The 10,683-nt window shown below is 48.9% G+C and overlaps 1 protein-coding gene across 1 annotated transcript in view; it reads right to left on the reverse strand.

Moving 5' to 3' along the window:
* Positions 1-10,373, reverse strand: part of BNC1 (basonuclin zinc finger protein 1) — a 29,531-nt gene extending 19,158 nt beyond the window's left edge. Inside the window, exons 1-3 of the mRNA XM_077774278.1 lie at positions 10,352-10,373; positions 9,754-9,827; positions 9,405-9,503 (exon numbers count right to left, since the gene is read on the reverse strand). Coding sequence (XP_077630404.1) covers positions 9,405-9,503; positions 9,754-9,827; positions 10,352-10,373 — 195 coding nt within the window. The remainder of the gene's footprint in view (positions 1-9,404; positions 9,504-9,753; positions 9,828-10,351) is intronic.
* Positions 10,374-10,683: the final 310 nt, after the last annotated feature.

Below are 10,683 nucleotides of genomic sequence, written 5' to 3' on the forward strand. Positions count from 1 at the left end.
GCACAGAGCCCGACGCGGGGCTCGAACCCCGAAACCGTGAGATCATGACCTGAGCCGAAGTCAGAGGCTTAACCGACTGAGCCCCCACCCCCACCCCAGGCACCCTGACACTAGCCACATTTCAAGTGCTCGGCAGATACATGTGATTTAGCAGCCATCATACTGGTCGGTGGAGACACAGAACACACCCATCATCACGGAAAGTTCTACCAGACACTTCTTCTGAGTCCAGCGGTGAGACTGGACGTCCTTCTGGCGTCTGCCCTTCCGCGTCGTGCTGTGACTGAATAGGTGTTCTCACGTAACCCTCCCTACGTCGCTGTGAGGAGGGAATCATTTTCAGGAAACTTGTATGTATGGAAGATCAGTGATTTTCCCAAAGTCACACAGTTGGTGAGCTTTCCCGAGCACTTCGCTGCACTAAGCATGGCCACCTACTGTCCCAATTCTTTCTCACAGCCTCCCTGGGGGGTGGGGAATACTCTCCCCATCTTATGGCTGAGGACGTTGAGGAACTTACAGATTATGGTCTCCAATCTGGATGGTGGAGGCGGAGGATACCCTGAAATATCAATTATTTGGGGCTAACTGCATCTACATTTAAGGTTTCATTTAATCCCTACAGCAACTCGGAGAGTCAGGCATTATCACCCTGCAGATAAAGACATTAAAGTTTCACACTATAAAGAAGCTTCATAATAAATGAATAAATGGTTACTGAACATTAATGAGCTAGGAACTGTTTGCTGTAAACTCTGGGGGTTAAAGTGTTGAACAAGACGGACAAGGTCCCTGCCCTCCAGGGGTTCATAAACCAGAGAGGACAGAAAATAAACAAGTAAATAAGCAGCACCATTTCACAGTAAGGTGGTGCTATGGGAAAACGCAACAGAATGCTATGCCGGCGATTTTACTGGGTGGCACGGAGGGGGGGGGGTATGAGGAAGTGCCTTTTCAACATCTTTAAAATTTATTACTTTTTAGAGAGAGAGAGAGGGCAGGGGTGAGGGGCAGAGGGAAAGAGCATCCCAAGCAGGCTCCATGCCACGAACCTGGGATCGTGACCTGAGCCGAAACCAAGAGTCGGACACTCAGCCAGCCGAGCCACCCAGGCGCCCCAGTTCGTGCCTTTTAGGTAAAGTCATCATTGAAGACGTTTGAAGTGGTGACATTTGAACCGAATCCAAGGGACGGCAAGGAGCCAGTGAAGACCTGGAGAGGGAGGAAGTGTTTTAGGACTGAAGGCATGGCAAGTGCAAAGGCCCTGAGGCACAAAAGAGGCTGAGTCCTCAGGGAACAGAAAAGGAGCCGGAATCTGTGTAGACAGAGTGAGTAAGGTTAATGGTAGGAAATGTGGGTCGGAGAGGTGGTAGAGAACACTCCGCAGAGGACCTTCAGGGGCAGGCTGCGGAGTCTGGATTCTGTTCTGAGCAGTCTTTTGAAGAAAGCAATCTGATTTGCCTGCTGAAACGATGACCTCTGGACGCAGAGGTGGGGAGCCTGTGCTCCTCGCCCCTCACCACAATGAGCCCCGTTCCCTGGGAGGGGGTAAAATGTACAGCTGCCTTCAGGTGACTTAGGTCTTACTAACCATTAAACCACAAAACTTTCAGGGGCGCCTGGGTGGCTTAGTCAGTTAAGCGTCTGACTTTCCCTTAGGTCATGATCTCGCGGTTCGAGGGGTCGAGCCCCGCGTGGGCTCTGTGCTGACTGTCAGCTCAGAGCCTGGAGCCTGTTTCAGTCTGTGACTCCCTCTCTCTCTGACCCTCCCCTGCTCACGCTGTCTCTCTCTCTTTCCTAGAAATAAATAAAACATTAAAAAAAAATGTAAAAAACCCCCACAAAACCTTCAGCTCCATGCCCTGGCGCTCTCACTGAAACGGGCTGATACCTGTTTCTACCCACCTCGGAGTCCTATCAGCTGTGTTAACGCGGATACGCAGGCGGGAATCGGAAAGACCAACCAGTACAATCAGAGTGTCGAATCGCGGCAAGGTCCGTGGGTCCTCTGGTGGCCTGACTCTCCCCCGACACAGCCACCAAAAACACCCGTTATAACACCTTTCCTAAAAGCTGCTGCACAATGAATCGCTCCAAACAGAGACAAGGAACCAGCGGAAACCCCAGACCAACACCCAGAGGCTAGCGGGGGGCTGACGCTTGGCAAGCCCTGCGCTGGTGTTACCCGAGAGAGTAAGAATGAATCGGGGAGACCGCGGCACCGTGCTTCCCGATTACAGACGCCCACCCCGTAGCCTTGTATCTCATCTTCCTTTCTGAGTCTGACCTTCTGAGAGTCTTACGTCCTCTCTGAAAGAATCATACTTTTTGAGTATCTGCTGGGGGCCAGGTGACTAAGTACTGGCCGATGGTATCCAAGTGGATGTTGCAGGTGGAACTTTACAGAAAGCTCCTTTGTAAACGGGAGCTGACTCAGCCGAGAGACTTCTCTGCTGTTCTCCTCCTTCCTTCCTGGAATAAGAATGTGATGGTTGGACTTTAGATGCCACTTTGTGACCATGAGGCAATTCTGTGGTCATGCCCTGGGGATGGCCGCACAGAAAGGATGGCGACTGTCATTTAGGAGCCTTTACTAGCAGCCAAAAGTAGTTGCTAATTTACACACGGGCTGTCAGCTGGCGATGGAGAGGGCCACATAAAAATTGTGTGAGCCCGAAAAACAAACAATCCAGTGAAGAAATGGGCAGAAGATATGAACACACACTTCTCCAAAGAGGACATCCACATGGCTAAGAGACACATGAAACGATGCTCAGTGTCCCTCCTCATCAGGGAAATACAAATCAAAACCACACTGAGATACCACCTCACGCCAGTCAGAGTGGCTAAAATGAGCAAATCAGAGAACTCTAGATGCNGAAACCAACACGACAATAAACTATTAAAAAAATAAAAGGACCAAAAAAAAAATCGTGTGAAAAACGCCTAACAGGTAGAAACCACCAAGGGCAAGTTTAGAGTCTGTGCCAGATCGTCAGTGATAAGAATCATAAAAACAAAGGACCCAATCTGCTAAATCACAAATCACTTTTCAAGTCCTCGAGCTTTAGAATAAAACCACTTCAAGTTTTTCCAAGTTGTGTTTTTAAGTGTTGATACAGACAAGTGTTCATGTTTGAGTCCCGGAAGGCTCTGGAGCAGATCAAATCGTGCCAGTCAGGATCTCTAACCCGACACATCTTCTAAGGCAGCCGGACCCCCCTCGGCTTGTGGGGAGGGGACCTGGCTTCTCTTCACTTGCAGCGGAACTGTCACCCCATTCTCTCTGCGGCTGCAGGGGCAGCGTTTGGGGTTCTGGAAACTCCATCATTCAAGGGTGAGGGAGGTCTCCACTTCTTACACACATCCTGTATGTCTGTCTTCTTTTGTGAGAATTGGCTTTTGTGTTTTTTTTTTTTTTGGCTCCCTACTGCCTCTCCTCAGATTTTTCTCTAACTTCTTTCAATTTTTGAGTTTTCCACCGTTTCCCTTACACATATGAACCCGCAGAGGCACAGTCAGGATTCTGAACACTGTATCATCGTTTGCTAGACGGGCTACAAGGACAGCTGGGAGGAAGGGAAGAGAAAGGCCAGGTGGGCTTCTCGTAGGAGGCAGCTGGCGGCACCGGATGGAAGCCCAGCTGGGGAGAGACACAAGACCAGACGTTTGTGCCATCTTCCCGCGTGAGTAGCTAACGAGGTGATACGATTTTATTTAACCAACTATTCTTGTTGCCCGTGGTGGTTCTCCTTTGTTTTTAGAGCATCTACTATGTGCTGGGAATTCTAGGGAGCCTCCCTGGGGCTGCAAAGCAGAGAACCTCCAGCGTCTGTCCCGGCGGGTGTATGTGTTCATCAGGGAAGGAAGTCACACAGCTCGACTGGTCAAGAATAGTAGAGCCGAGAATAAGTGTTTTGAATTTGTCAAAAATGCATGTGAGTCACTGACTATATTCAAATCTAGAAAGTCAAAAGATACTAAAGACAAGTGAAAAAAATCACTGGCTGCCTTTAGGGAATGCTAGGGACCAGTTAATTGGTCCAAAAACTGGTCCATAAAGGGAAAGATCAAGTATATATCCTTAAAAAAATTTTTTTAACGTTTATTTATTTTTGAGAGAGAGAGAAAGACAGAGTTCGAGCGGGGGAGGAGCAGAGAAGGCTCCAGGCTCCGAGCTGTCAGCACAGAGCCCGATGTGGGACTCAAACCCAGGAACCGTGGGATCATGACCTGAGCCGAAGTCGGGCACTTAACCCACTGAGCCACCCAGGCGCCCCAAGTATACATCCTTCTTTAAAAAGTTTTTATTTGGGGCGCCTGGGTGGCTTAGTCGGTTAAGCGTCCGACTTTCGCTCAGGTCATGATCTCGCGGTTCGTGGGTTCGAGCCCCGCGTCGGGCTCTGTGCTGACTGTCAGCTCAGAGTCTGGAGCCTGTTTCAGAGTCTGTGACTCCCTCTCTCTATGACCCTCCCCTGCTCACGCTGTCTCTCTCTCTCTCCTAGAAATAAATTAAAAAAAAAAAGTTTTTATTTATTGTGAGTGAGAGACAGCACTTGTGAGCTGAGGAGGGACAGAAAGAGAGGGAGAGAGAGAAAATCCCAAGCAGGCTCCACGCTGTCAGTGTAGAGCCTGACACAGGACTCAATCCCACGAATCGTGAGATCATGACCTGAGCTGAAATCAGGAGTCGGGAACTCAACCACCTGCACCACTTAGGTGCCCCAAGTGTATATCCTTTTTTATACAAATTATACTTCAGGGAAACCAAACCACTGATGGGACATTCCCTTTACAGAAGCACCTAGTGAATAAATAAATGAAGAATTAGAATAGCACCATTCTGCAACCCTTCATGCAACAGCTGACAGCCAGGTCAGCTGCCTCTGATTGGAAAGATACGTTTTTCTACAGATGGGGCAAAAAAAGTTCAGATCTGGGTGTCTGGGAGGCTCAGCTGGGTAAGCGTCCGGCTTCAGCTCAGGTCACCATCTTGTGGTTCGTGAGTTTGAGCCCCGCATTGGGCTCTGCTGACAGCTGCAAGCCCGGAGCCTGCTTCAGATTCTGTCTCCCCCTCTCTCTCTGCCCCTCCCCTGCTGGCAATCTGTCTTTCTCTCTTCCTCAAAATAAATAAACATTAAAAAATAAAAAAAAGAAAAAAGTTCAGATCTGAATCAGACCAAGCGCCTGGGTCAACTCCAGGGAACAGAAGATGCAGGGGACGGGGTGTGGGGGGCGGTGCATTCTACTGGACGAATGACTCAGCTTTTTCAACAACAGATAAACTGCAAGGAAAAAGTGAAGTGTAAACCTACAGATTATGAGAGATGACATATGGACCTTATTTGGATCCTGATAACACACCAATGGTAAAATTGGGTTTACCAGACCACTGAGGCCATGTGAACACGGGCTGGAAACGTACTGAGCTTAAAGAGTTAGTTAACTTTTTCAGGGGCTACATGAGGCCCGAGGAGGCCTCCCCGCAAGGCAGCAGGTGCGCCCCCCCTCGCTGCGTGCAGGAAATGCCACGGTCCTAGGCTCGTTCTGTGCATGAGCGTGAAACCCAGGAGGCCAGGCCACAGAGCGGAGGTGGCGAGAGCAAACCACCTCTGAGGNTGACATCACTGTCACCAGGAGCACAGTTGAAAAGAGGGACGGAGGGAGGCATCATCTGCAATATGAAAACACCACAGCCGACTGGACGGAATCTGCCTTCTCCCTGCAAGCAGGGGGGTGGGGGGGGGATGAAAAGAAGAGGCAGGGGCTGGAGCGGGGTCTGGCAGGTGGGAGAAGGCTCCCAACAGATGTTGGGCCAAGTCTACCTGTGCGGAGACAGCACGCGCGACGCCCTTGCCGCGTTCCTCGTTGCTACTCTTCAAAGAGGATGGCGGGGAAAATACTCGTTCTTTTGATCTCTATGAATCAAAGTATAAACTCTGTGCCAAAATCATTTAACAGCTGTGCCCTTTTTTCTGAAAATTATTAGTTCTGAAAACAGAAAATATAAAAAGTAGAAAGAGATGCAAATGTTGCTTTATGAACCTAACCGATTATTTCTTCATTAAAAAAAAAAAAACATAACAACAACCTAAGTGGAAATATAAATGAGATGGACACTTTTTTTCCCCTTTATAACCTAAATTTGGGAGGACTTCCGAGGCAGTCTTCAGGAACCTTTGATAACAAAAAACGGAGGGATGTTCTAGGTGTAGGGAACTTTTGAACGTAACAGAGACAGCTCTGGGGGAAAACACACAAAAACCAACACAGAAAAAGGACACTTGGGCTTCAGGATAATTTTCACTAAAGTAGCCAGTTATACAAGCACTGCAACTTCATGTCCGCTGCTGCAACGTAACAATGAAACAGTGAACGTTTCTAGGTAAAAGTTTGCAGATATTTCTTTTCAGGGCTGAACCGGAACTGGATTTTAAGAACTGAGTATTAAAAAAAAAAAAAAGCGACCTTAGATTTTCAAGATGAAATTTTGAAAAAGAAAAGACCAGAGTTCACTAATTAGCCATCCTCATCACTGTCTTCAAAGCCAGCATGGAGTCGTCCGCAGAAAAATTTTATCTTCGTAACGAGTAATGCAAGAAACAAACCGAGGGCTATAGAACCAGGTCGGTGCTTCTAGAAGCTGGAGCATAGATACAAAATACTTTTGATGTTTGTTTGGGTGTGTGTACGGAAGGAGCCTTCAAATAAGAGTCTGTGAGAGGAGACAGACTAACACAACCATATGCAAGAAAAAGTAGCCTGAATTAAAGTTTACCTTCGCGGAGACAGTCATTTCCCTGCACATCGGCTGCTGGGACCTGGCCTTTACATTTTATTTCTCCATCTCTCTTTGCCCTCACATGAGCTTCGTGAGATTATCATCTCCCTCAAGGCAACCTTCTCCCATGATTTGTTAGGCTGGTTTGTAGTGATGAGCTCAGGCGTGGAGAACGGCGATGGCCTTTTTCCCCACGACACCCAAAGTTTGAGAAGGCCTATGATCCGAGCATAGCAGAGAGGGTCTGCTCTTTCTTTTGATCCACTGTTGTTTTTTTTTTTTAAATTTTGGCTTTTTTTTGGTTCTTTGTTCTTTTTTGTATAAAAACAGGCATGTGTCCATGTAGAGAAAGGGAGCCACACTGGAAACTGAGGATTTCCAGAATTAGGAGAAAGGGCTTCAAAGGATGACAAGAAAACAGAAAATAAGGTTTTTCGGGTGGAAACCAATTTAAAAGGAAAAAAAAAAACCCACGCATAGAACTTTCCAGATGTCTCTTCTGCACAGAACTCAGTTATCTTTAACATCGCTCAGATAAGGCATCAAAAATATGGGAGGTAAATAAATAAATAAAAAAGGTGCAATAGGATATTTGGAGGAAGATAATTAAAAAATACATATTGCTCTCCAAATCTTGGTATTAGTTATCAAAAAAAAAAAAAAAAAGGTGGCTCAGCACTGAGATTTCATCTTACCTCGGGTATTTCTAGTACTTAAACAGGGCTGTTTTCTGGCAAAAGTAAGTCACTCTAAATGCCATCTGTAGAGGTGAAAATTCACCCGGGGGTAGAGCTCGCTCCTGCAAGTAATTTACCTTGGGGAACCTTCAGGGCAACTCTCTTCGTGGCCACTGTCAAAATAACTTCTACAGCCATACACAAAAGGTCAAACACGCTTCTGCCCTTCACCCTGTATGCAGCAATTTAACTTCACCAACAAACTGAACTTTTAAAATGTTTATGTTTATCCCTAGGCTTTCATCAACGATAACGGTCTGCTTAAAGAACCACTGTGATTTGTTCCTCAGGGAAACTTCCATGGCTTTTCTCACCCAATGGGGTGGATCGTCCTTTCCAAGCCGAGGATTCTCAGATATAGAACACGGGCCTGTGAGGCCAGCCTAACGGCCGCACGAGAGAATCATAAAAAGAAACAAATAAAAATGACGCTCTATGCAAACCTTCCGCGTCCACAGGAATGATTTCATGTCGGTTAATATTTCTGATGTGAATTATTACCAGAGCAAACATGATGGATCCCCACATGCATCAAGGGCCAGATAACCCCTCCTAACTCGCCACTTTCTGACCAGAGGAGGGGCATCTGGCTAAATCTTTACTAGTCTGAATGGAACAGCATTTATGGGTACGGAGGGCTTTCCAAATTAAATTATGCAGAGGTCTGAACATAATTATGAGTTCCCAACGCGTGAGCTGCGCTTGAGCTCAGAGATTTCACCACCTTTTCTTGGCCTTGAACTAGAACCGGAGCACATTCAACCAACAGTTGAGTTCAAATAGTAATACTTTCCTGGTGAAATTAAAGTTAGCAGATCTATCGGATGAGAAATCAAATGATGACTCACAGAATACTGTTTTTGGAAAGCCGGAAAGGATAAAGTTATTATCAATATTTACCATAGTAAAAGCGATGTCTGTCTCTTCACACCCATTTAAAGCGAAAATCAAAATCCTGGCCAATTGTTCATGTTTGATTAATTTTTTTTACATGACATCTGAAAATTTTATTTTGACATATTACATTTTAAATGAGGTTTCAATACTATATATCAACGGATTCAGGAAGGGACACTTTGAGAAGCCAATATATTTATCACTGTGCAGAAGTTTTAACATATAAGCACCTATGTGTACGCTAAGAGTCTAAGGGACCTTAGGAAAAGATCCCATGAAACGTAACAGCAAATTAAAACGAGAAGCAAAGAATGAAAAGGCACCGGAAAGAAAGGAAAAAGATCATCTGCCCAACGCTGTGTTTCGATTCACTTACTGTCAAGCCAAAAATCTTTGTCACTTTGATGAAAACATATTAAAATTTTTTTCTGTTGCTCGATCTGCTGTGTGGGCCCAGGCCTTGCAGGGAACACATGTTTTCCCCTGCGTGCGCGCGCGCGCACACACACGCACGCACACACACTCACTGACAAGGATTCCCAGGAAACCACTGGGGCCTTTTTTTTAAGGCCCCTTAAGTGTTAACAGCAGAGGCCTGGCTGCGACCAGGCGTCTGGCCCGATTTAAATGCCCTGTCTTCAGGAGACCTGCGGCGAGCACGGCCATAAACCTGGGGGACATAACTGAACCTTAGAGTGTCTGACACNACGCACACACTCACACTCACTGACAAGGATTCCCAGGAAACCACTGGGGCCTTTTTTTTAAGGCCCCTTAAGTGTTAACAGCAGAGGCCTGGCTGCGACCAGGCGTCTGGCCCGATTTAAATGCCCTGTCTTCAGGAGACCTGCGGCGAGCACGGCCATAAACCTGGGGGACATAACTGAACCTTAGAGTGTCTGACACTCACCTCCAACCCCCCCCCCCAACAACACGCACACACAATTTTACTCCAACAATTAAGGCTGCTAGTTGGCATTCCATTTAACTGTCAAACGGTGACCGGTGGCAGCCTCACAGCCACAAAGAGATGCCTTAAATGAGAAGAGCATGTTTCTACACCGCGTTTGGGAAAGTTTGGCTCCGAGCTATGCACTGATTAACATCAGATCTCCTCCTTCCCTCGCCTCTCCGCAATCTTGTCACATCTGGCTGACAAATCCGTAGGGGCTGATGCAAAGCCAGGCGGCCGGCGGCGGGGCTGGGGTCTGGCGGGGGCCGGGCGGCGCCCCCCACNGCGGAGACACAGACGTGTCCGTGTTTGCCTCTCCGGGGAAGGGCGCAGCGCGCTCTGAAGCTCCCCGGCTCCCGTCAGGGGGGATGGCTCTGCCGCCCTACCTGCCCCGGGGCGCCCTCGGGGTCCCGCCGCGGCCAAGGCGGGCGCTGCGCCACCCTCGCCGCCGGGAAGTTTCCTTCCAGAGGAAGTGGGGGTGCGCGGCCCGGGAGGTGGAGAGACGGGGTCCCAGGGGCCTCGGAGGACTCAAAAACCACCCCTCCCCTTCTCCCTTCGCGCCCCGATTCACAGCCCCGGCTTTACCACGCTCCCGGGACAAGTGACTTGGCTCTCTGAGCCTCAGTTCCCCCCACTGTAAAATGGGATACTATTTCCACCTCTCCTGTTGGGCGCTAAAGATAAAGGGAAATGAAATGTCCCGGAAAACCAAACGGGGGCTTGGCCCCCAGGAACAGGGAGGGAGGAGCCTTTGGGAGAACCGGCTTCCCGGGCCTGAGAGCAGAGAGCGCGTCACCCCAGGCTGCTGACAGAGACGGCCCCCAGCTGCTGCAGCCCGGCCGGCCAGGAGGACCCAGGGCCCGAGGGGGATCAGGCCTTCGGGTCCCTCTCCCTTTTCGGTTCCCTCAAAGGACCCTCTGAAGGCCCGGCTTGGGGGTGGGGGGCAGGGGGTGTCCGACTTCCTCACCCTACCCTGTATTTTACCTCCCTTGCTGCTGGTGTCCATCGTTGGGCCGGGAAACAAAACCTGTCCTTACTCTCAGGCTGGGGGAGAAGATGCGAGATGAAAGGGAAAAGCGAGTCAGGCAGACAGAAAGAAGGTGCCAGGTTCCGGCTTGGGAAGGCGCAGACCCCAGGGGAGAAAGACAAAGGAAGGTGGCAGACAGGGTGTATGTGGACGAAAGTGTGGGTACCTGGGCTCCTGGGGGTCCCGGGGGCCGTGCTGCCCCTCCACAGGCTGGACGCACACCTGGCCTTCTGGCCACCGCAGTGTCCTGGTCTGCAGCACATGCCCTTCCTGGGAGGTCTGAGGTCAC

Source organism: Crocuta crocuta, unplaced genomic scaffold (genome assembly GCF_008692635.1).
Source record: "Crocuta crocuta isolate KB4526 unplaced genomic scaffold, BGI_CrCroc_1.0 scaffold7, whole genome shotgun sequence".
Taxonomy (NCBI): domain Eukaryota; kingdom Metazoa; phylum Chordata; class Mammalia; order Carnivora; family Hyaenidae; genus Crocuta; species Crocuta crocuta.